Consider the following 25,017-nt stretch of genomic DNA (forward strand, 5'->3'; position numbering starts at 1 on the left):
TTTAAATCACTATAATGTATTAATGGAGAAAAATACATATAATCAGGTTCATTTCAGTAACAGAGCTTGATTCTGTATATTTATTCAGTCCTGTCCTACGTAGGAGTCCACTGTTGGTTTTTAAGCAGGCGGACCAGTTGGAGCAGGTCCTGCTCCTGCAGGCCCAGCTCCGACATCAGGGTGTTTAAATACTCCACCGACGCCGTCGCCGCCAAGGCCTCTCGGATCACCGGGGACACTTCTGACAGCCTGAAAGCACACATTGCGTTCAGTGAAAATCAATTGCACATATAGCATGCAACCCCCCCCCCCCCCGGACACACACACACACACACGCACGCCAAAGGTGAATGACACAGCTGTAAAATATCACACAGCAGAGATTAAATGCTAGAAGGAAAGGAAAACAATCATGGGGTCAAAACTTATTACAAATGGTAACAAATTTAGCCATGAAACCAAAAACTTGAATTTTTTTAACAAAATAGCATGAAAAGAAATCCTTGAAGGATTGAATAAGTTTATTGATGTGTTAGAACCTGAAACATTTGAGAACCTCTGGTTTAATGAGACACTCCGGCCTTTTGTAAGTATTAAAGGGTCGAACTTTACTCATCAATACGGTGGATTTCAACAAGAGAGAGTCTATTCAAGGTCCTGCAGAGTTTACAGCCTCCAGTGCTGAATCCGCCACTTGCAACTTTTAAGTGAGCCTCCATCACCCCCCTCCACCACCACCACCACCATCATCACCACCACCACCCTCCCACTCTACCTGTACTGTCTACCTGTGCGTAGGTGCACTGCTGGATAATCTCTGGTTCTCCCCGGGGTCTAGTGTTGCAGGGGGGGCATCCATTATTCAGTTGGCCTGAACAATAGAGGGCCAGACTGGCTCCACAGCTGCCATGCAGCAGATAGATAACACACCACACCAAATTATTCATGATGGAGGAATGGAAGGATGGGGAGGCTTGAAGATAAATGCGAACGAATGAAATCATAGAGTGGCAGTGGGACATGTGACGGAGAGAATACCAGTTTCCGAATAAGACGGTGATGTAAAATAGATGAGATCAAGCTAGTGACCTCTTCAAATATGGATAAATGCACTGTACTGTTAACCAGCTGGTTAAAATCAAATCTTAGAAGAATTGTTTGTAACTTTCACCTCTTGGGATTTATTCACAAGTTGACTTCAACACCGAAAGCATATTAAAAAATTCCAAAGTCAAGGAGTAAACTGAAGAAATCACTTTTTTTGTAAACAAACGTCTACACTGGTAATAACAGAGAGCCAAAAAGTCACATTTGATTTCTAATAAAGGGATTCCATACATTTTATCCCAAGTCAAATGACTGACAGCATCTGAAAAGATATTTTCTGACATACCACTTTCAATATACTCTGATCAGGACCAACTACCATTAATTTATTGTTGACAGGTCTTTCTTTAGTTATTTTTTAAATCTTGACCTTTAGGTTTCCAGCAGCACTGGACTCACTGACCTGTGTTTGATTTGTTCCAACATTGGATGGCTACCCTGCTATGACCTTGATGCAAACTGACCTGAGGCCGGCGAGGGAGTCGAAAATCAGAGCCACTCAAGATTCAGGTGAAACTTTTCCCAGCCGGAGCAATTTAATGTGTGATTTTTTTGCTTGAATGCTTACTGTGCATGCGCTTGTGATTGTGCATGTGTGTGTGCGTGAGCACCATCACGGATCTGGAGACGTACACTCAAGGTAGTGATAAGGCCGTAAGTAATCTGTGTGTGCTCAGACAGGAGGAGCACGGAAGTGTCAGTGAACTGCCATCGCCAAACACATACCATATGGCGCCGGCCAAACAAAGCTACAACACGCAGCATCCCGTTCATCACAGAGCCAAAAGTGAATAACATTAACAGTTGAATTATTTTAAGATGCATTTTCAAAGCTGGGACACTGTGTTTCTATTTGATCAGTGCGTTCATCAACAGAAAAATCTATGCTGATTATAGGCCTTTTTGGCATAATAATGACCTCTATGAGCCTTGGATGCTGTTAATTATTTTATCAAAATTGTTTTTTTCTCCAACTATCTGTAAGTGTATTGTACCTCAAATGTTGTGTGTGAGGTCCAATCTTATAGACGGTGGATTTTCTGCTTATGTAGAAATAATGCATCGGCAGCAAAAGTCGGCTGGCAATTATGTAAGCATGATGCAAATATAACTCAAACACTGCCGGTATGTGGTGATACCCAGTGTTCACTGTGCAGGAGCACAGTTGAGAGTTGTTGGGCCAGCCGGTGACACACTCTAAGATCTATTGAGGGCCATACAGCAATAAAACAATAAAATAAATAATAACAAGGTAACCCATTGGTAAAATCTTTCAAAGGAGTATCATTACAAAAGCAAAATCTGTCAAAATTATTCTCAGTTAAATAAACCATTGAATTACTTCATATAGCTGTACATTTGCAATGAAACTATAAACATGCAACTTAAAAATTGTTAAGCAAGAATCCCAGAGCAAAAATAACCATAGCATCTTTTAATGAAAAGATCCCCTTAATATGGGCATACAAGCATTAATTTAAAGGACATACAATTAGTCACTTATAAATATATTGGTTAATAAATCTATTGGTTAATACATTTAATCCATTTAAGCTCATTCACAACCTGTCTTAGTTTTATCCTGTTTGAAGAGTCATGAGCCAATTGCAGAGGCACAGCTTCTAAAAAGCATAAAAGTATCACAGTTGCACACGATAAACTTACAGATGGAGAAGCACTATTGCGATGAGGGTCCACTCTGGAGTTTTGTGGACGATGTTGGTGTTTGTGAACCTGTTGCATGGCAGGGAAAAAAAACATCACAGAGATCAATTATAAGTTCATGATATGTGTATCATACATGTTCTACTGTGGGGGGGAAATGAATGTAGCAGATGTGTAAGCTTAATGGCAGCCCCCTCTTGGCACCTGATTGTGATGGGAAGTGAACTAAGAAAACAAAGTGCACATGTTCAGAGGAGCGCCGTACAAACGCTGCCCGGTGGAGAGTAGTGATCTATGCTCCTCTGTCAGAACCGCATATCCTTTGGTTTAAGTTCAGTTAGTCAGTGGGGCCTCTGTGCGGCAGAAAAAAAAAAACAAAGAATTCCCGGAAGCAGGACTGTGGGGGTGTTACTCTGCTGCCTGTTCTGCTATTAAATCACTGACACAGTGATTTAATAGCAATTTTGAAAACAACGGAACCAGCCAATGGGAACACACGGTGTCTGTATGGTCGGAAACTTTTGATTTGGAGGATTAAAATCTCTTTCATAAAGTACTGTTCCAAGTACTACTGTGGAAGATGGAATGTCAAAATTTACATTTAACAACCACAAAGATATTAATAGTCCAAATCAGCATACATTGTATCAAAAGGAAGAAATAAAACAAAATTAGGGAATTATTTTACTTCTCTGGACTTATGGAAGTGTATGTTTGGACCTCATGGTTTTCTCTTATCATGTTTAAGCTCTATTGGCAGATGTCCCTTTTTAATGATAGAAATGGAGAAATATGCAAATGTATGATAATGAAACGTTTGAATTTCACTTTCATGCTTCTTGTTTCAAAGAAGTGGGGCAGGATGTGTCAAACTTGAAGATTCAAGATCAAAACTGTGAGCTGAATTGTGCCCTGAAATTATAAATCATAATCATGTGCAAGTTGGAACCTGATCTGAACTTCAGTCACAATTGAACATAAAGCCTCCTTTTTCCCCCCTCAACACATTAAAAGGCAGAGGAAGGAGTGGATGTTGACCTGAGACACCGACCACTAATGGTTAAGAACAAAAAGTGAATTACCAATGGAAAAAAAATCCCCAAAAAATTATCATTAAAAAGAACGTGACAGAAGTAAAAAGGACCATCTTCTATGCTGTTGTGTGCTGGGGCAGCAGGTTCAAGACACCTGACACCAACAGACTCAAGCTCATCAGGAGAGCTGGATCCGTCCTTGGAGTGGAGCTGGAGTCAGTTGTGCAGGTTTCAGAGAGAAAGATGATGAGGAAGCTCCTCAGAATCATGGACAATATCCATCACCCCCTGCATGCCACGTTGATGTCCTGTCGGAGCTCTTTCAGTCGTAGACTGATACCACCAAAGAGCTCCACTGAACGCCACAGGAGGTCTTTCCAACCTGAGGCTATCAGACTTTTTAATTCCTCTTCCCTCAGCCGCAGGGAATCTTCAATCTTTGTAGTTACTGCTAACAGCTAAGACAATTTATATTTCATATATTTCTTATTCTTCCTCCTTTCCACTATTATCTATTACTGTTATGTTTTTACTTGAAACTCTGGCACAACAATTTCCTTCGGGATTAATAAAGTTGTTCTCATCTCATCTCAAAAAAAGAAAATATTAGGGTCATAAGGTCATAAGGAAGAGAGGACAGCAAAAAAGGCTGTTTCTAAAGGTTGAATTCTCAGTAGTTGTAAAGGCATTACAGCATCCACAACAGAATAAATACAAGAGACAAAAATGTTATTTCAGATACTTGCAATGCCTTTTGTAAATTGAATATTCATTCATATTAATAATAATTAGGTATTTGCGTTGAGAATGCTAATAGAAAAGTACAGAGAAGGCCAGAGGGAGTTGCATTGCGTTTTTGTAGACCTAGAAAAAGCATATGACAGGGTGCCAAGAGAGGAGCTCTGGTATTGTATGAGGAAGTCTGGAGTGGCAGAGAAGTATGTTAGACTGGTGCAGGACATGTATGCTAGCTGTGAGACACTGGTACGGTGTGCTGTAGGGGTAACAGAGAAGTTCAAGGTGGAGGTGGGACTCCATCAGGGATCAGCTCTGAGCCCCTTCTTGTTCGCAATGGTGATGGATAGGCTGACAGATGAGGTTAGACAGGAATCCCCATGGACCATGATGTTTGCGGATGACATTGTGATCTGTAGTGAGAGCAGACAACAGGTAGAGGAAAATCTAGAGAGGTGGAGGTATGCTCTGGAAAGGAGAGGAATGAAAGTTAGTCGCAGCAAGACAGAATATATGTGTGTGAACGAGAGGAACTCGGGTCGAGCGGTGAGGCTACAGGGAATGGAGATCAAGAAGCTGGAGGATTTCAGGTACTTAGGGTCAACAGTCCAGAGCAACGGAGAGTGCGGAAAAGAGGTGAAGAGACGGGTCCAAGCAGGTTGGAATGGGTGGAGAAAAGTGTCAGGGGTACTATGTGATAGAAGACTATCGGCCAGAATAAAAGGAAAGGTGTACAAGACAGTGGTGAGACCAGCAATGATGTATGGACTAGAAACTGTTACAACGACCAAAAGACAGCAGGCAGAACTAGAGGTTGCAGAGATGAAGATGTTGAGGTTCTCTTTGGGAGTGACCAGGATGGATAGGATCAGGAATGAATCTATCAGAGGGACGGCACATGTTCAATGTTTTGGAGAGAAGGTCAGAGAAGCCAGACTAAGATGGTTCGGTCATGTACAGAGAAGAGATAGTGAATATATTGGTAGACGGATGCTGGAATTGGAGCTGCCAGGCAAGAGGTCTCGAGGAAGACCAAAGAGAAGATTTATGGACGTAGTGAGAGAGGATATGAAGGTAGCTGGTGTGAGAGAGGAAGATACAGAGAATAGGGTTAGATGGAGAAAGTTGACTCGCTGTGGCAACCCCTAACGGGAAAAGCCGAAAGAAGAAGAAGATTAATAATAATTAGATATGATTTACAGGTTTGTGTATTAGAATAATGTCCAAGATCTTAGTGTGAATCTCCCTTCATTAAAATTATGGCGAATGTATAAGATGTTGAGCCTCACATCTAATACTGAACCAAATAGTGAGGTGACTGCTGTTACACCTGCGATGTCATTTTCAAATGTTTGCTGCAATAAAAGAAAATGGACCAACACTCAGCACCGAATGACTGTCATACCCTTAAGGGGTGGCAAGCACAACATATACTTTAAACATAAGGTTGGGAAGTTTAGATCTATTTGTTCATGATAACATGATAATTAGTCAAGTGCACTCCTTAGTTTCTACTAGCAAAGAGTTGTGTTAAGTGAAGATTGACAGGAGCCAACAGTAGCAGCCGCTAAGAGCATCACATTACACTACAAGACCATGGGCTGAGTTGTACCTTGAAGACCTGGCAACCTGTCACTATATCTCGAGCATTCAATAATTTCAGAGAACTTTTACAGCAGAAATATGATTCTTATCCCACATGGTCACCTGACAGTTTAGTGGATGCTTCCCCCCACTGCACTGCACTGCAAATAAAAAAGTCATTTATATCACAAAATAATTAGAATTCATTTATCACCGTTTAGGAGACAGGAGGACACTGTATCATTAAGTCAGACTCTTTCCAAAAAGTCATATATTTAGAGGTTAAAAATTACTGTCTTCATGAGTCATTCCGGACCAAGTTGAATTGCATGTGTCCTAAAGATGACTGAACTGAAAAAAGTGTCTGTGTGTATTGGAATTTCCATGTCTATGCTGACCTGAATGTCCGGACCAGGTTGTTCAAGTCGGTGATGACAACGTTCATGGTGAGACGTAGTGGACCTAAAATGTTTCTCAGACTGTTGGATCATACAAGGAGAGATATGGGAAACATTTAGACAATTGGGTTTAGAAAATAAGATTGCAAGCAATTTGTCAGCATATCATCCAGTATTTAGATTTTGGACAGCTTCTGTTAACATGCAAACAAACTATATATTTGGTAAATCTATGGTAAAGTTTGACAAGGGGTTTTCAATATGTCAAAAGATCTGATCAGAATATAATAAAACTGATATTAGCAACATATGCACGTTGTTACAATCTAAAATAAGTCATATGGCCGTGTGTTTGAGCTGCACACACCAGTTTGAGAGTTTCTCCACGGTGATTCGTTTCTGAATGAGATGCTGAGCATGAGAGTCAACGAGCGGCAGAACGGGTTTCTTCACGCTCTGTTCCTGGTCCGTCACCTGGTGGGAAAACATGCAGTATATGTCTGACTACTCGCTCACATAATCTTGGGAAGTGCAGGCAGAGGTGGAGTTGGGCCTAAAGTTACGTATTTAAGTACTTGGACTGACTTCACATACACTCTGACATCTTGAAAATCTGTGTACACACACAAATGAATCAGGAAAAAAAAAGCATATAAAAAATCCCTCATTATTTACAGGTAGTAAAATGATGCTAGGTTAGATCTCTTTCATTCTGATAAACTTAGAGTGCATTACGAGAATGTAAAATAAAAATACATTTTACTGCTCATCATATCAGCATTGGAGGATGCAAATAATTATTACATATGTGGTGGTCGTGAGTGTTCAGTTTCTTACTCATGGAAACTTCGACACACCTGGCACCCCCTGATCAAGTGAAGACCCCCAATACAAAATGCAGATACTTCATAGCAGCTTCTATTAATATAGTGCCCCCAAGTGGTCATTGTCATTACAACATCCAGCGACAGCATTCCGTCTCAGCCGAGTCCAGTTCACTCACCTTGTTTCCATTCACCTCTGCCTCATCTGGAAGAATCCAGGTTCCCTTGTAAAACTCCTTGACCCTGAGCTCCATTTGCTGCGTCTGCTTCCTCAGTGTTTCGTAGTCCGGAACAACGTCTGACGGTTTCTTTCCGTTGTTGTTGCCTCTTTCATCTTCCTCTGGTAAACTATCATCAAGGTCATCTTCATCCAGCTCTTCTTCCTGCTCCGGTTCCTCTGTGACATCAGTAGAGACAGAGCCTGGTGGCCTGTCTTTTCCATACAGAAACTTCAAGGTCTCTTCTGTGGTCCATTCCTGGATTGTTCTTCTCAAACTCCACAAGAGTTTCTGTTTGGTTTCTGCTGAGTGTTTTTTAAGAAGATCCCTTAGTGCCGCCGCCCCTCTCTTGCTCATACCTACCTGGATAATTGACTCAGCAGAAGCCGAGATATCTTCTTGAGGTGGAGGACTGTTTGGAAGAGATGTGGCTTGAGTGTGTAAACTGCACTGATTCAAGTGGGCAGTAACTCCTTCCACACTTTTCTCAGTGTGCAGTTCTCCCTCTTTGGGTTTGTCGGCAAACATTCTATTATCTGCTTCAAGGGACTCTTTTCTGGCCCCGAACTGTGTCATTTTACCCTCTTCCTCTGCTTTATGGTTTTGCTGACATTGAGATTCCTTCTCATTTTGGTTCAGTATCTTTCCTCTTTCTTTCTCAAGACCTTCTGTTTTAATTCCGTCATTCTTATATTTTGGCAAGTCGCCCCAGTGTACTTTGGGTCCCTGTTGCTGGGGGTCAAAACTAGAGACAAAGTCCTTCTCCTGTTCACCACTGCTGCTATGGATGTGATCGGCTGCAGCAGAGCTCTGGGAGTCCTCTGGTTGGGTAGCCATCACGTTTTCTATGTCGCTGAGTTGGAGGCCCCGCTGCACCAGGCACACCTCCTCTCCTGGGCTCCCTCTAAACACAGGTTTATTGTTTATTAGGGCTGTACTTCATGTAATGCATGTATTGGAGAAAAAAAGGATTTATAAATATCAAAATGCATTTAACTACCCCTCTGGACTAATTTTGGACGATGTCATATTATACTGACAGTTTGACAACATAAGCAATTTGTTTGTCTTGTTTTGTTCTGGGTTTATGTTTGGAGAAGAATCAGTGTTTTTATTTATGAGAAATCAGTGAAAAATTACATATAAAATCTCTAATTATTTGACAATAAAATTATAAAACTGTCTTCATGCATTCAATTATCAATAAAGCTCCGAAAACAATGTTATATCAAAACTCAAAACAATACATTTAAGTATTAAATATGTCAGAATGAAAAATTGTCAAGACATACCCGTCTCCATTTTTCATCAGTCTGATTTCTGTAGGACTATTGAAGAGAATAGAAGCAATCAGAAATCAAGCTCAGTGACTGCTTTATTATACTCACGCACAGGCCCAAGAGCAGCACACTTACTTCTCATGCTGCCTAAGCCAAAGTGGAGTCGTTGATATTTGAAGCTCAAAGTCCTTGGATGCTCTGTAACAGAAGTTACTGCAAAAACACTACACACACACACACGCACACGCACACACACACACACACGCGCGCGCGCACACACACACACACACACACACACACACGGACCCCCCCCCCCCCCCCCACACACACACACACACACACACACACACACACACACAGAAAAAAATTAAAACATGATTTTGAGGTAGTTCACAAAATAATTGCTGATGAGCTGAATAACATAGCCCTTACCTTACGCTCTGTGATGTCATATACCTTATTGGTCTTGGTAGAAATTTTATATTGTTGAGCTGGGATCTGTAAAAAAATAAACATAATATTGATAAGACGGTTTTTGTAGTTACACAGCTGTAATAAGTGTAAATACAGCAAAAGCAAATGCAATTGGACATACCTTGCCCAAATTGTTTGGACATACAGGGTAACCACAGAGTTTGGCAATAGATCTTTCCTCAATAGCATCTTTGTAATTGGCGGGAGTGATAAACCTGGCCTGCGGGGAAAGTAACAACAGCATGTAACTTTGATATGAATCAATTTCCTTTCTCCACAATATTTTTAGTACCAATCCATGAAGTACGATATTCTCTCTTGTTCCTGTCCAACAAACAGGTGGAATTTTAGTTACAACTAATTCTGCAGGTTTCTTGCTAAGTTAGCTTTTTTTTTTTTTTTTCAAATTTTCATTAAATATTCTGGCAAATCATGAATTTAATTCATAGAGTAATTCATTACCTATTTAAAAGATAATTGCGACCTTACCCCCTGTTCACTATTAACCAATTGTAGGCTTTTTCCTTATAGATTTCCAGGTTATTTCTTGCTTATTATTAGGACATTTTCTTGTTCATGTGCAATCAACTTTGAGATCTGAATCTCACTTTTACATGTTTTACTGCTTTTTAAAAAAACTTGCTTAAGTGCCTGAAATCCAACATATTTTCTGTGAGGAGTAGTGACAGGTTCATGGCTGGTGAGGCACTGATGTCATCACCGCACGTTTCTTCCTCATATTTGAACAGCAAATGCAATTTTTTTTTAGCGATTTTGAAAAAAAATAACAAAAAATTGTGAAGCTACTTGTAAAAAAACTTTTTAGTACAAATCAGTGAATAAATATAACCATTTAATTTCTTTTTTCATTTTGCACTTTTTCTTTCCGTGATGACAGGCGAGGCCCGGCCTCCCCTGCCTCTACTGACTGCACATCACTGGTGAAGAGATAGTCAAAACAAAACGTGTTTCACACAAGATGATTATGTTTATAGACAATTGGTCATTTTTTTAAATTAACTTCTATGAAACTACATGCTAATGTGCTGCACATCCCGCATTGGAATCAGGGACGGTTATAAGAAGGGTTACCCAGCCAAATATTTGAGACAAAAAGAGATGCTTAAGATAAAATGACCACATATAGATGATGAATGTAAAGTGACATTCCAAATTCAAATTTCAAAAAGTAAGCCGTACTATCGGCCAGAATAAAAGGAAAGGTGTACAAGACAGTGGTGAGACCAGCGATGATGTATGGACTAGGAACTGTTACAATGACCAAAAGACAGCAGGCAGAACTAGAGGATGCAGAGATGAAGATGTTGAGATTCTCTGAGGGAGTGACCAGGATGGATAGGATCAGGAATGAGTCTATCAGAGGAATAGCACAGGTTAGATGTTTTGGAGAGAAGGTCAGAGAAGCCAGACTGAGATGGTTCGATCATGTACAGAGGAGGGATAGAGAATATATTGGTAGACAGATGTTGGAATTGGAGCTACCAGGCAAGAGGTCTCGAGGAAGACCAAAGAGAAGATTTATGGACGTAGTGAGAGAGGATATGAAGGTAGTTGGTGTGAGAGAGGAGGATACAGAGAATAGGGTTAGATGGAGAAAGTTGACTCGCTGTGGCGACCCCTGACGGGAAAAGCCGAAAGAAGAAGAGGCCGTAAGAGATCACTAGTAACAATCAGCGTTAAATTGCCAAGACAATGTAATCACACTTCCTTCTTGCATAGTTACTGTGCGTCCTGAAACACAAACAGATATTGATACATACGCAGTCTACCAGGAAGTCATCTGACACACTGTCATCCAGAAGCCGCTCCACCACCTGCAGGGCGCTCCTCTCCAGCTCCAGCTTCTCCCTCAGCGTCTCCCGGACCGCCTCTCGCCTGACAGCAGCACAACGAGCAGGCACATGGATATCGTGAAAATCACCGTGAATCCACGTGGAGATAACACAAAACATGCATTTATAGCGACACCATAATTGAGAGGGATTAAATGTTATGTGCGGCTAGCTGTTAATAAAAGAGAAGCTCCTTCACACCTTCTTGCTTCTTCCTCAGCATTTGGAGCTTCGTCTTGTTTCCTCCCTGCCACAACAAACATGGTTTAAAACTCCCGGGCATTTACAGGCAGTATCCCATCAATTTCTATGTTTAAACACCAAAAAAGGTTGAACAGCGCTGTTATATGCGACATTTACAGTTTTATCTCTATAAATATCGTTCTTCATCGAAAAAGGCCTTTTTTTGATGTCTTCCCAACTATTTCTATGTTTAAAAACACAAAAAATAAGGTGTAACGACTCTATTATATGCGACACATAGAAAGTTATTCTCTATGAATATCGTTATTCATCGAAAAAGACCTTTTTTTGAAGTTTTAGGGGCGTCCAAACTCCGTCTTCTCTCCTTAGCCTCCATGCTTTGTTTTGCTAAACATTCAACTTTGACCTGAGCCTTTGACGTAGAAGAATCTACGGCGAGTCCCGAGTGCCAATTTTCAACCGTTTACGTTCTTTCTTGCGACGCGTTCGAGGTTCGGGTCTCAACGAGCTGCTTAGGACATGAAATTCAGGTGTGTCTTCCCGTACCCGTCGCTTAGGTCGTCGGTTATATGTCTTAATAGCTATGGGAACTGTGGAAAGCTAGAATTTTCAAAGAATTACCGTGAAACGGTCCAAAATGCTAATCTAGTTATTGAAACTAGCATGGTCATTCTCAGTTAAACGTTACAGGACGTTCCATGGTTCACCCAAACTTAGCGGACCTCGTATCACAATAAAAATATAAATAAAACCTCACATTTAAGAAGCAGTAAGAGCTGAATTCACCCGGAGAACCGGCTGTCATGTCCGGACACAAGAAACAACAAAGTATTACATTATTTTGTCATCATGTGCTCTGCTTGTTTATCCCTCAGGCATGGCTCTGGAGCAGCTCAGTGATGTGGTGCAGCGATGTGTGAGTTCGGGGACCCGCAAAACGACACCCACCTTTATGCACCATTTTCATCCACATCTTTCCGTCATGGGTTGATTCTGGTTCCCTCATCCTTGTGTTGCCTTTTAAAATAACGCGGCGGGATGTTACGCTTTGGCGGTTGCAGTTCTGGGGAGGACATTTCTATGGAAGCATATGAGAAAGATGTTTTAATTCTACACATTTTTAATCACATAGTGACCCACATTGACTGATACCTCTTGGGGCTGACCTGAACCTAACTGTATACCAGCCATTTGACCCCTGACTTCCCTTTCCTGACATTTTCAAAGACTTTTAGGAGGGAAATACATACTGCTGGGGGGTTGACCAAACTCCCAATGTCGTGAAAATACAAATTAATGATTGCAAATCAGCTGATTATTTATCAGGTCATTTGACCACTGACTGAGAGAGGCACTGTCTTTTCAGTCAACCGAAATTATCATGGTGTTATGCATTAGGTGATGTTTTTTGACCTGTTGATGTGTGAATTATTTTAATCTGAAAAAGGAAAATGGTTCATTTTGTGCCTCTTCGATAGAAAAATGTTTAAAATAATTTTAATTGCCTTTACGTCTTCAATAGCAAGGAATTTCTGATGACAACTACACTACAGAGGATCATGATATTTTCACAATTGCCGGGCGGACATGCATCGAGGAGGGAAACAGTGCACACGTGCTCAGTATAGTCTTGGATGACAAAAACAAGGTACAATGCTCAGAGCATGGCCAGAGAATTTGTTGTAGATACTTTGCATGTGTAAGACCTTTCTGCTTGTTCTTCTGCAGGATGTCGTGAAATGTATGGGCTGGAGTCTGCTTCCTCCTCTGGTTCAGGTTCTGCTGAAGAAAGAAGACAAACATCTTCCGCAATGCTTGGCCATTTTCAACCACCTACTAGAGGTTAATGACTCAATATTTCATCAGTCTTTGTATTTGAAAATATTTTCTAATCTAAAAACAAATACAACATATAATAATGTGGGGAGTTTTACATGGAAAGTTGTGATACAGAAATTTAAACTCTCAAGTCAAACTCAGATACCGTAATTTCTGGACTATTGACCGCACCTCAATATAAGCTGGACCGGCTAGCCGATCGCTATCTCGGGCTTCCTCCTGCGCACTAAAACCGTCAAAGTTGTCTTCTTCGGTGTCGGGAGTTGAACGGACTCAGAATTTCCCGGTCATTTCATCGGTCCGATGTGACAAGGATGAATGTTTTAGCAGCGTGAAGCTCGTTAGCGCCCCCCACCCTTAAAAGTCCATACATTAGCCGCATCGTTGTTTACGTGAAAAAGGTCGCGGCTTATCGTCCGGAAATTACGGTACTTGTCTAGTAGAAGATTGGGTTTGTATTTTGCAGTAGAAAGTTATTGTCAAGTGTGTGTGTGTGTGGGGGGGGGGGGGGTCTTTTAATTATTGTTTAATAACAATTAATTAATCTCTCATGAGGAAATTTATTCACTACAATTAACCTATCATGTATGAATCATGAGCAGTAAGCTGTCGTCCACCAGGGCCAGGGGAGCAGTTAGGGGTTTAGTGTCTTGCTCAACAACACTTGGACACACTACTAGGAGCCGTGAATCAAAGCAGGGAATTTTGATTCCAAAGATGATTGCTCTACAAGACACTTACTAATCAATGAAAAGAATTGTCTTCTGAATATTGTGATGTGAATTTCAGTTCTTCTGGGTTCAATATTACATTTTGTTATCTATAAGATTTGGTGTTGCTATTATATAATCCCATGTTAAACTGACAGTTGTGTTCATTAAGGTTTGCAGGCCCAAGGAGCTTCTGATAGGCCTTTTGGAGCAACTGGAGCAGGATGAACCTGACATCATAGCTGAAATGATCCCTCTTTTGCTGCTCCCTTTGCAGAAAGGTAAATATTACTCTGCTCATTGTGATCATCACTTCACTTCATTTTTTTTTAAATCTGCCTATCTGTTTTTCCCCTCCCTGCCAGTGCTGCTGAACCTCGGCAATCGCAAGGCGTCATCTGTGGGCATGACCCTGTCCTCAGTCCTGGACCAGTTGGCCAAACTGCCTCTACCTCACACCGAGGAGCAAGAGGAGCACGATGTCTTCTTACTTTGCCGCTGCTGCACTGACCTGATTGCCTTTGTCAGGCCCTTCATCCAAGAGGCCAAAAAACCCCTCTGCAACCCCAGCAAACTGGAGGAGAGTGGGGACATGACACTCCCGTCACACCAAGAGGAGCTGAGGGCGGAACTGCTGAAGTTGTGAGTGAGAAACACATCCAAGAAATATCTGCCCCCATAAGATCTCTTATTGTATCATAATGTGCCGAGTCTGCTCGTGTCTGTCAGCTGCATGAAGACTCTCAGTTACCCCCTGCTGGAAGTGGAACTTAAGGATCCTGATACGCTGGTTTTGTCTCCCCTCAGGAATTTCGCAACAGAGATTATGGTACAAAGCAGGAAACACATCCAGTTATTTCTAGTCTTGTAATCTGTAAAAAGCTGATTTTAATTCTGCAGTCTGTTACATGATCATAGAGCAACTTTATTCACCACATATCTTCACTTTGGGGGAAAAAAGGTATAGTTTTGAATGACCTAGTTTGTGTTGTTCAGAACAATCTCACCTCCATCGGGGAGTCCATCTCCAGCCTGGTTCACCAGCCTCTGTCTAAGAATAAGGAGGTTTCAGGCTTTTTAGAAGAGGAGGTGCGTTATCCAAAAGAGTCACTGGCCTGCCTTGCACACCTGGTTTTTGTCCATCACCTAGCAGCTGAAACCTTCCCCTGCGTTTTTAGGTAAGGTGGCAGAGAAAAAGCATTGCAGAATAGATGAGATTTTCAATCTTTATTGAAAGTGATGACGCAGCTTAGCTTTTTATAGAACAGCTTTCATAGAAAACATGCAGCCCGCAGCAAAATGAGAAAATATTAAAACAGAGAATATTTCATCACAGTTTGGACAGTAAATGGACAAATAAAATAATTGTTCTGACATTTCTTTACAACAGAGAGATTAAATAGCTGATAAGTTGTTCTACTCCTAACCAAAGAACCTTTTTGCATGAGAGGTGAAACTCCTTTAATAAATTAAATAAGTCCAGTTAGGATAAGGATAAGATACATCAGCACGGAACACATTCAACAAGTAAGAATTCTCACAGATATACAAGCAAAGGGATTTCAAATTTTGATCTGGCTGGAACAAAGAGAAAGAATTTGCAAAGAATAGGATAAGGTTATTCTTTACTAGTTTAATCATGGGAGCACTGGAAGTTCTCTGATCTTGGAGTTCTAGCAAGCAAACCAAAAAAAGAAAAGGTGTAACTTCTGATTGATACCTTGACTGACTTACTTTAAGTAGTAAGCAGAGTGTTTTTTTTTTCATCACTTATCTTACCGTTAGAAAAATCATCTTTGATCCAGGTCCTGTGTCCCTACAGCCCTGTTTTCAGTCTACGCTGCAATATGGAGCACATCTGCCTCCTGCTGTCCAAGTGAGTTCACTTCTTCAGAACGTGATTTCTGTGAGATATCAAATTCTGTCAGATAGCAGTTTATTTCTTTTTTTTCTTTAATCTGGAAAGCTACTGCAGTGTCAGCTACAAAAAAATCTCCTTTGAATGTATCATTTAAAGCCCAATTAGAGCTGGTAACAGAACTGTAAATATTTCTTTAATGTTGCGTAATTAAACTTTTCGTTGTGTTTTAATTTGTTTTATTGTTAGAACGGACGAGTCCAGGATTCAGAAAGGACTGGTGAGTTAAATTTTCTACAAAGGCTATTTTCTGTTTTGTGAATTCCTGGTAACCCATGTTGTTGTCTTTTGTTATTCTTAAATGCTTTACTTGTAAAAACCAATTAATTGTGACAAAAGATGTCTTGAAGTCTTTTGAGTACCACTGACAAAGCAGACCCTTAAAGTCAAAGTTAAAAAAAGTTGCTTTGAACAGTATTCATGTGACACACTGCCTTTGTCCATGCAGCTGCAGGCAGCGAGTGTGTGAACTAGTTATTTTGAATCTAGTGTGTGACAGATATGTCTCTCCACTCAGGAGCTGTATGAGAAGACTCTGGTACGAGTGGACAAAAGCAGCCTGCCTGCAGACCTGCTAGAAATTAAAACCTTCCTCACAGTCCCTCAGGTAACCACTGTCGTCTAATCACATACAATAATAGTATTGTTATTATCTACATATGATGTTTTCCCCCTTTCCTTTTAATCTCAAGTTTACCTGATTTGTTTTTAGAACTTAATAAAGGTCATGACGATCTGCCCAAGACATGATCTAGTAAGTCTCAACGCAGTATGAAATCTGTATCAAATGACATCAAGGGTTGAATAAAATAAACCACATACCTCACAGATATTAACCTTAAAATATACAAGGAAGGCCAGCTCCCTAAGTTAAGATTATATTTTGTTTGCAGTTTTCCTATACTTTCTGGTTGGTTCTTCGGTTCTTTTTAGAAGACAAATCAACCCAAAAATATTGTAATTGGGGATATGCTTCAGTTTTTTTATGCTGCTCCACAAGACCCTGGAGCAGCATGAATTGATTTTTGTTTAATTCAATATTAAATCTCATGTTTCGATAACAGAGAACTAAAGGTCTGAAGGTGTTCCAACTGAGTATTGATAAATATGACCTGGAGGCCAAGTACAGGTTCTTCAAGTAGGTCCTCCTACTGACACATTGAAAGACATTTGGAAAAAAAAAAAAAAAAAGTCCCTTTTCTCAGTGGTCTTTAAGCTGTCATCCTGTTTTAGGTACACATTGATAACAAGTAATCACTCAGGAGTGGAAGGATACATTATCAAAAATATCAAAAGTCAGATTGACATCGCCCTGCAGGTGAGGTAGTGTTCCTCTGCATGCAGCCCCTCCCCCATCAAATATCTCTTCACAAGTTTATTTCTCTCCCATCTTTAGCCTGGTCATGCTAATGACTGGTTTGAGGGCACTCACCTGCTCCCATTGCTGCGTCTGGTCTTTACTCTGCCAGACGGTCCTGAGACAGACCTCCTTCACTACCTGGACAGGTGAGTACACATGAACACATACACACCACTCCAGCTCAATGGCACAGAAACTGTCATAATCAGAAAAAAGGAGAAACACTGTTTTGTGCATTTGCCATTCAGTTCTAGACTGAAGTATTGTTTTCCAATAGAGTCATGGAGGCTTTGAACCTGCTGCGTTACCTTGTCATCAGAGACAAAGTGACAGAGAACCAGGTGAGTCTTACATAGGACCTGTTTATTTCAGGTCTTCCTCCATGTGCATAGGCAGCAACTTTATTACTTCAGGCAGGTTGTAATCACAATACAGTGATATTCCAAACATTTTAGATTCAACCTGCCTGATCAAAAATCAACCAGGTGAGATAGCAGTACCCGGGTTTGGGGAGCAAATCGGAAGTCAGCACTCTGTATAGGAACTGGTATGTAATAATGTAAGCTTTCCCGACTGTGTTTTAATCGTACAGACAGGAATTTGGACAGAGTTGTACAAGATAGAACACTCATTCACCAAACCCCTGCGTGTTGGACTGAACATGTCCAGAGCCCACTACGAGAGAGAGCTCGGCAGCACCATGGAGCACAAGACAAACACCAAAGGTTCGCCCTACACACTTCAACAAACACAAAAATGTGTTATTTTAGGATCTCGAATATTACTACTCATCTATTGATACAAAGTAGCCTCATGACAGACACGATGCTGAAAGGCATAGTAAACATTCTGATGATCTTTTACTGAATAGATACAAACGACAAAGATCTGGCTTGTGCTTTTTTCAGAGAATTCAGCAATTTCGGTTTCTGTTGGGGATGAGAAGCTGCCTAACATAACACCAGAATCACAGATCCAGGTTTGTTGTTTCTTCAGAAAGTTTTCTTTTTTGGGGGGGGGGCCAACAGCCTGTTGATAACATGAATCATTGACATTCCCTATCAGGCTCTACAATCAGCCCTGCACACCTTTGACATGATGGAGAGCGTGCTGGTGCGAGTGGAGGAACTCATTGAGGTGCAGGACAATGTTTAATCCGAGCCCATTGAGTTTGGACTCTACAACCAGACATCTTCATCATCTCAGGGGACCAACAGAAATACCTGTTCAAGTTCTTTCTTGAGAGGGGAAAAAAGTGATTTTCCATTGTTTCCATGTAAGTTGTTTTCAGCTATACTGTTAGGATTTCATACTGAATTGTTTTATCAAACAGTTGGGCAGTGGCTGGGAAACCTCCACTGTCTCAGCAATAAAATGTTTTACATTCAATTTACCGCCCAGCACTCTTTATTCCAACTACCATTTTCGCTGTTCAAGTAAAATAAAATAAAAAAGGAATTCAAGGTATGCATTGATATGCAAATTACGACCCTCTATAAATATGACAGTAAAGGCCCCAGTTAAGGTTCATTTTAACATTTTTAAATTGATAAGCCCTTTTATTTTTAAAATATGTGGCAGCATTTACAGAAATCATCAAGATGTGGAATATTGCCTCTAAAAAAATGAACTAGTGTAAAAAAGTTGTGGAATTTTCAAACCAGTTGGCTAAATGAGAGTCAAGGTATCACTGAAGCCATTGGCAATAAAATTGCATTTTTCCCTTTTGATCCTACTACTAGACTCAGGGGTAAGAGAAAACATTCATTTGGAGTCTATGACTCAACTGTTACATCAGCTGAATGTGGTGATAGTAGTTGACAGTGCAAACACAGAGCCCTCATCTGTCCATCGATACCTGAGCACCACGAAAACGATTAATTTCAAGTCCTTTGAACCTGCAAGCCTAAAATGAAAAGATAAAATGACCCCACAAAGAAAATGTTTGACGATTTTCAGCAGCGAGGCTTAACCTCTGAGTAATAGCTTAAAATAAATATAAAAAAAGATAAAAACATCTATGCAGACAGCAGGCCCGGCAGTTCACAGGTCTTTGAAAAGTGGGTGCTGCAGGGCCTCTGCAGCTGTAATTCTGGTTATTGGGTTCAAATCCAACAGGCGATCTAGCAGGTCATAGGCCTCGTCTGGAACCCTGTCCCAGCCCCGCTCATCATCCTGCACACTGCAGTCCGTCACTTTTGTACAGAGTAAAAGCTCACAGTGTTTGTGGGGTGAGGTGGAGACGGGAAGAAGATGCTTCCCGATTCCATCTTTGTGTTGCTTATGTGTTTCTCCAGTGGGGCCGTGCATGCATGTCCCATCAGTGCATTGCTGGTCAAAGGGGGCGGATGCATCTCTGCTGGCTTCGCGGACTGGTGTAATTTCATCCTCTGGCGATGGTCTCCGTCCCCTCAGTGTCTCACACAGAACTCTGAGGTCCGGCCGAGGAAGCTCCCGACTGCACAACAGCGCCTTGCCTGTATGTCAGGTTTGACCCAAAAACAAGCTTTACTGAAACAGTAAATGCTGATATTCTTTTAAAGTTAAACCTTGCAACACTGGTGTCCTTTACCAGATGGTATAGAGGCTAATTAACTGACAAAACAGTTCATAAGAGTGCAACTATGCATACACACCAAAGGCCATGGCTGCTTTAATAGTCTCCCTTGAGCCTCGTATAGTCATGATCTGGGTGAGTGCAATCAGGTCGTCGCTGGCTTTGAAGAAGGGGTAGCGTCCACTGAGCAGCGAGAGCATGATCACCCCGGCTGACCACACATCTATGGCTGAGGGCAGAATGAAACACATCAATGAGCTCCTAACAGGATGACAGAAATTGAATACAACAGTTTTTTGTTTTTTTTCCAGAAACACTGACCCGTCCCTTGGTTCGGACATTTGGTCAGGACTTCGGGTGCTCTGAAGCCTGGCGTTCCTGCCCTAGGAGCTACCTGCTGCTTCCTTCAGCCAGAGAGGAGAGAGGAGATGTCACACTGGTGCTTATCATTTTTTTAAATGCTCCCATTAATCCCTCGTGGGGAAATTTGTTCTCTGCATTTAACCCGTCATGGATGAACCATGAGCAGTTTGCTGCCGTCCATCAGTGCCAGGGGAGCAGTTAGGGGTTCAGTTTCTTGCTCAACAACACTAGGAGTTTCGCTTCATTGAAATACAACCAGACCAGAAGAGTACGAATTTTACCTGGCCATGCAGATGTTACAGAGGTGGTCAGTAAGGTAGCAGCTACAAGTGAAGGCCTGCTGAGCAGCCTTTTGAGGCTTCTGACTGCTGCTCTGAGTCCTGGCAGGTAGGGGGCCCCGGTTTGCTGCAGCTAACCGGCGACTGCTCACATCACCTGTTTTACCTGGTTTGACCAGCTAAAAGTAGGAAAGGACAAAATTGAGAAAACAGGGTTTTATATATTTAAAGGGTTTCAATCAAAAGCAAATGGAAAAAATATTAATCTTTTTGGTTATTAAAATACAGTGTATCAATTGAAAAAAAAAAACCTAAAGTGTATTGAATACACATTCCCCCTCACATTAATAAATGGCATTGAGGTTGAATCATGATTTTGAAACAATGATTTTGGAATAAGTTGTACAAACACGAAATATGTTTAGTTACAGTAAGTCCTCCATATAAATGAAGTCTAAGCTCTGACTTTTACCAGAATTACCAAGGAACATATTCAAGATTTCTATCAGATTTAAAAGCGCACTTGCTTAAAAGTACCAAAACATCAAAGGATATTAAAATAAAAAACACCTAAATCAGCCTTGAAGGCAAGTTAAAATTATGGTAAAGTTAGCTAAATGACTCTGTCAGCCATTATTTAATGATCAGAACAGTCAAATTACAGCTGACAATAAAACTGTTAAATAAAAAAAGTTTGAAAGGGTTATTTGTTAAGACAAAATTAACTAGTGAAATTGGTTCAAACTTAAAACTCACAGTTATTATTTAGATCACTTTTCATCCTATTTTTTGGCAGTTACTCAGAACAGTTTTGGGATCTCTGATAGCAAAATAGTTTTAAATAATTATACATATATTTAGATAAATTATATAAATTTGAATATTAAAAAAGGCTTCAAATAATTTTTCGCGGAAAATATAAGATTTTGGAAGATTTTTTTTTTTTTTATCTTTAGCTGGGAAATTCATCAACTGTTCTAAAAAACCCATAGCTGTTATTCACTTGAGCAATAAAAGTTAGTTTCTGAATTACTTCTATCTTCAAGGCAGCTTTTTTGGCAGTTGATGTCACTGGAGTGCAGCTGTTCAGGTTTCTCTCTCCAAACACAGGTCGTGGCACTTTGCGCATTCCTGCCCAATCCTAGAAGGAACAAACATTTTGCTGAAACCTCGACAAATGTAAACCACAATCAGACTCAAACAGTATTCTATTCTTTCACCCTGTTTCATAGGTGAGATTCCAGATGGAACTTAAAAAAAACATGTGAAAAGAATTGGGTGGCTTCAGTGCAGACACCTTCGTGTGAGAAGTGGAGGTGCCGGACACAGAACAGGCTTTTTTAACCAGTGTTTTCCCAGAGGCTGTGGAGGAGGCAGTTGTGGTGGAGGAAGAGGTGGAGGGAGATGGCAGGATCTTGGAATGTGGTGGTGAAGGATGAGGATGTAAGGTGAGGGCTTTGGTGGTGTGAGGGGGTCGAGCCCCTACAGACCCTCCACCTTTCTGTGATGTCCTTTGTCTCACCACCTTCAGCAACTTGATCTTGGTGTCAGCGCTGCCCTGAGCCAGGCCAAAGTCCACCAGGGCATACCTGCACATGTGCATGTGCACACAGAGAAATGAATGGTTTGTGACAGGACACGGAACTCTCATCTATTTCATGTCCAAAAAGCCAAGGAGAGTGAACTGGCACTCACAGTCTAGAATTTCTGTTGTAGAGGAAGTTGTTTGGTTTGATGTCCCTGTGAATTATACCAAACTGATGAATATGTCTCAGGGCCTTCAGCAGGTGGAAGATGTACAGACGGACCTCTTCAAAACTCAACGTGCCAATAATGTCCTGTTGAAAACATATGGATTAGATCAAAAGTTTTCATTCCCATTTCAATGTTAAAAAGTCAGGATGTAGTAAACTTCTCCATACCACAATGGCTTGATGCTCCATGTAAGGCATCACAATCACGACATGATCGTCCTTTCTGAAGCAGTACTCTACCCCCATCACATTCTCTCTGCCTCTGCAAAGAAAAGAATGACACAGTGAGGCAGTGTTATTCACTTCTAGTCAACCTGATAATACAAGAAAGTGAACTTTAGATCTGTGCCAAAAAGAAATAAGCGAACTACCAACTAGGACTTGGAAAGATAAGGAGGAGAAAAAAAAAAATTACCCAGCAACCATTAGACACTGCAGTTCAGCAGCAATGCGTGTTGGGTGGCTGGTTGGGATGATGTGCTTCAGAGCAAACATCTCTCTCCTCCCATCCCTCCGCCGACCCTCGCCCAGGTACACTGAGCTGAAAGTACCTGCACACAAACACACATTACTGTATTCATTTCAGATTTTTTTTTAACCCAGAGGTCTGGGTTTAGACAATAAAGAAACATCACCCAAAATGATTAAGTAAATGTACACACTACAATTGTATTTATCATGTTGATGTGTTGTATCGGGTTAGGACGGTACACTCAGGTTACAATGGTAATGAGATGCTAATTGCTATTGTAACTTGGACATTTGATGTGGTATATATGGACAAGCAGAGATGTAGTTATGTATTGTGAGTTGACAGAGATCAGAAATGAAACTGGAAGCCATTTTGTGGTGGTTGTTGGTAGAGCTGGCAACCCTCCAATTGAAAGTTGTGTGGTTCGATTCCAGGCTCCCCCCTACCTGCATGCAAGCCTCTGGCCTCCAGGTGACTCACAATGGTCTGGTAAATGCCATGCATAGCATCTCTGCTGCTATTGGTGTGTGAGAGCGTGTGTGAATGGATGTGAGATCATGTGTTAAGTGCTTTGAAATGAACAGTTACCCCTTTTTCTGAAAAAATGAATAGTTTTCACTGAGTTTTTCAGTCCTTTTACAGTAGTCAATACCTTCTCCAATTTTGTCAATGATGCGGAAAACTTTGACAAGCTGGGGAACAGCTTTGTAGAGGGATTCAATGTCCATCTCACTATCCCCTGGAAATAAAAGAGGAGGCATGTTATTGATACTGTATTTGACTACAAAATACAGCCCCTGGACACAAGTGCATTTAGAACATTTAAACTTAATGGTCATCTTTTCTCCACATGGTTGTATCACATTAAAACCATATGTAAATCCACCACTGTCTTGAGTTAAATGATTCATCTTGTTTGTCATTTTTGAAGACAGTAGAGTATAGCAAAGAACTCACTTGAAACTTTATTTTTCCTTTTTCCTCGGTCAGATTTCGTGACAGGAGACGACTCCATCTGAGATACGGAGGAAACTAGAAGTGAGGTGAGCTTTGTTTATTTCTTTGTTTTTTTTTTCAAATCAAATTAGACATCAACAAAATGAAACAAAAACAAAAAATACATACAAAAGGTAAGGGTTGATATTTGATCATGCAAGGGTCAAATGCAGATGAAGTCCAGCCATCAGATTTTATAAATACTTTACTGATCCCAGATGCTCCATACAGAGAGCAATAAAAACAAATAAAATAAGATGAGACGAAGAGAAATAAAGATAATAATATAAAAGTGGTGTCCGGGTTTAAGACAAATAAGTTTCAAGAGCAAAATACGACCAGATGTTAAGGCTCTTCCTTCAATTTTCGAGTCGTAGTTCCAACTTTGATCAAAATAATTTTAAGTATTTAACCTACATCTGCTGACTCAGTCTTTCCAGTTTTAGAAGTTATATTTGAGTCAAGGAATACAAGGATGCCATTCTAGAATGTCACAGTACGAGAGGATGGCAAAGCAGAATGTTAAAACACTTTCTCTTTTTTTCCTGCGTATCTCTTTCAAAATGCATTCTTTCATACTGATTTGATGTATCGCTATCGGCGTAATTATTGTCAAAACTATCGGATTAAGAGAATACTGTCTATTTCAAAAAGTGTTGGCACTCACCAGCGGCAGCTGAAGCACACTGCTAGCTAAATACGTTGTCCTGTAAAACGTAAAGAAACACACCTTTGTTGTTCGTCAAAAATCGAAGAGAACAGTCTTGTCGTCCACAGTAAATATTCCACTTGCGAAAAACCACAAACTTTGAGCAGCAAAGTCGGGCTGCCGCTGTAGACAGCTTTAAGTTAAAATTCAGAGTTCGTAGCTTTTCCGCCGACAACAAACTCCGCGCTCAAAACTACGTCACGGGTGCTCTCGCGGTACGAAGCGAAAACCATGTGACACCAGATGATCACGTGGTACGTGGGGCCTCTGACGAGCACATGGGGAAGTAACTGTGTGCTCAGTCTTAAGAAAGGCAGCGCGACAGGAAATCACCCATTTCCCTATTTGTAATTAATATTACAGTATCTCTGCGAAGACCAAAGAAGTGCAATAATGACCAAATACATTTTAAATATATGTACAGAGTTTACAGGGATTACATATACAATCCCTGTAAACTCTAAATTGTGAATGGTGGTCATTTTCTTTCCAACATTTGCATTTATTAGAGTAAAAACCTTTTTATGATTGGCATTTATCTAAATATTTTAAACCTTACTTACACTTCATCACTGAATATGCCCACACTCTGCCTCCACATTGTTTTGAAACTGCTGATGAATAATTTCAGTTGAGTTTTAAAGTTGTCACATTTATAAATTTATCCATATCAATGAGTGAGAAT

At 40.7% G+C, this 25,017-nt stretch overlaps 3 protein-coding genes across 9 annotated transcripts; 1 reads left to right on the forward strand and 2 right to left on the reverse strand.

The window, feature by feature from the left end:
* On the reverse strand, positions 1–12,869 carry rpap2 (RNA polymerase II associated protein 2). Of its 4 annotated transcripts, none has more exons than XM_086172416.1 (12): positions 12,325–12,868; positions 11,374–11,419; positions 11,101–11,215; positions 9,441–9,539; positions 9,302–9,343; positions 8,981–9,069; positions 8,858–8,893; positions 7,527–8,469; positions 6,891–6,997; positions 6,524–6,604; positions 2,773–2,841; positions 1–249 (listed from the first exon to the last, which is right to left on the reverse strand). In XM_086172416.1, the coding sequence occupies exons 1-12, from the start codon at positions 12,380–12,382 to the stop codon at positions 96–98; spliced, it is 1,839 nt and encodes a 612-aa protein (XP_086028542.1). In that variant the 5' UTR covers positions 12,383–12,868; the 3' UTR covers positions 1–95. The 4 variants fall into 4 exon arrangements, 3 of the variants coding, with proteins under 3 accessions (XP_086028542.1, XP_086028540.1, XP_086028541.1); XM_086172414.1 differs by having other exon boundaries at positions 9,278–9,343; positions 12,325–12,867; XM_086172415.1 differs by lacking the exon at positions 12,325–12,868 and adding an exon at positions 11,698–11,800 and having other exon boundaries at positions 9,278–9,343.
* Positions 11,818–18,592, forward strand: glmna (glomulin, FKBP associated protein a). Its single transcript, XM_086172417.1, has 19 exons — positions 11,818–11,906; positions 12,252–12,292; positions 12,899–13,024; positions 13,105–13,218; positions 14,098–14,206; positions 14,291–14,567; positions 14,655–14,754; positions 14,922–15,103; positions 15,748–15,801; positions 16,033–16,063; positions 16,361–16,450; positions 16,556–16,597; positions 16,908–16,981; positions 17,077–17,161; positions 17,240–17,349; positions 17,481–17,544; positions 17,796–17,928; positions 18,112–18,182; positions 18,269–18,592. Exons 2-19 carry the CDS (start codon positions 12,254–12,256, stop codon positions 18,356–18,358), a joined length of 1,791 nt encoding a protein of 596 aa, XP_086028543.1. The 5' UTR covers positions 11,818–11,906; positions 12,252–12,253; the 3' UTR covers positions 18,359–18,592.
* cdc7 (cell division cycle 7 homolog (S. cerevisiae)) lies at positions 17,769–24,525 on the reverse strand. 4 transcript variants are annotated; one of them, XM_086172422.1, is made up of 13 exons: positions 23,753–23,821; positions 23,585–23,642; positions 23,280–23,366; positions 22,571–22,706; positions 22,324–22,417; positions 22,097–22,239; positions 21,927–21,990; positions 21,699–21,815; positions 21,435–21,542; positions 20,405–20,580; positions 20,082–20,164; positions 19,840–19,989; positions 17,769–19,680 (listed from the first exon to the last, which is right to left on the reverse strand). In XM_086172422.1, exons 1-13 carry the CDS (start codon positions 23,777–23,779, stop codon positions 19,247–19,249), a joined length of 1,677 nt encoding a protein of 558 aa, XP_086028548.1. In that variant the 5' UTR covers positions 23,780–23,821; the 3' UTR covers positions 17,769–19,246. The 4 variants fall into 4 exon arrangements, with proteins under 4 accessions (XP_086028548.1, XP_086028547.1, XP_086028545.1 ...); XM_086172421.1 differs by lacking the exon at positions 23,753–23,821 and adding an exon at positions 24,354–24,525 and having other exon boundaries at positions 21,699–21,990; XM_086172419.1 differs by lacking the exon at positions 23,753–23,821 and adding an exon at positions 24,354–24,525 and having other exon boundaries at positions 21,699–21,990; positions 23,585–23,659.
* Positions 24,526–25,017: the final 492 nt, after the last annotated feature.

Source organism: Fistularia commersonii, chromosome 25, assembly GCF_037954325.1.
Source record: "Fistularia commersonii isolate RoL2024-O1a breed Wild chromosome 25, RoL_Fcom_v1.0, whole genome shotgun sequence".
Classification (NCBI taxonomy): domain Eukaryota; kingdom Metazoa; phylum Chordata; class Actinopteri; order Syngnathiformes; family Fistulariidae; genus Fistularia; species Fistularia commersonii.

What these genes read in the sequence shown, in the direction of transcription:
- cdc7 (XM_086172421.1), bottom strand. Translation starts at nt 23,642, where the DNA reads ATGGAGTCGTCTCCTGTCACGAAATCTGACCGAGGAAAAAGGAAAAAT. An exon ending in TACAACAGAAATTCTAGACT is followed by an intron (nt 21,991 to 22,096) that starts GTGAGTGCCAGT and finishes GCACATGTGCAG; the next exon opens with GTATGCCCTGGTGGACTTTG. An exon ending in TGTAACATCTGCATGGCCAG is followed by an intron (nt 20,165 to 20,404) that starts GTAAAATTCGTA and finishes CTCTGGCTGAAG; the next exon opens with GAAGCAGCAGGTAGCTCCTA.
- glmna (XM_086172417.1), top strand. Translation starts at nt 12,254, where the DNA reads ATGGCTCTGGAGCAGCTCAGTGATGTGGTGCAGCGATGT. An exon ending in TTTTCAACCACCTACTAGAG is followed by an intron (nt 13,219 to 14,097) that starts GTTAATGACTCA and finishes GTGTTCATTAAG; the next exon opens with GTTTGCAGGCCCAAGGAGCT. An exon ending in CCTTCCTCACAGTCCCTCAG is followed by an intron (nt 16,451 to 16,555) that starts GTAACCACTGTC and finishes ATTTGTTTTTAG; the next exon opens with AACTTAATAAAGGTCATGAC.
- rpap2 (XM_086172414.1), bottom strand. Translation starts at nt 12,382, where the DNA reads ATGAGGGAACCAGAATCAACCCATGACGGAAAGATGTGGATGAAAATG. An exon ending in GCTGAGGAAGAAGCAAGAAG is followed by an intron (nt 11,216 to 11,373) that starts GTGTGAAGGAGC and finishes TGCTGCTGTCAG; the next exon opens with GCGAGAGGCGGTCCGGGAGA. An exon ending in GTGGAGAAACTCTCAAACTG is followed by an intron (nt 6,605 to 6,890) that starts GTGTGTGCAGCT and finishes ATGATCCAACAG; the next exon opens with TCTGAGAAACATTTTAGGTC.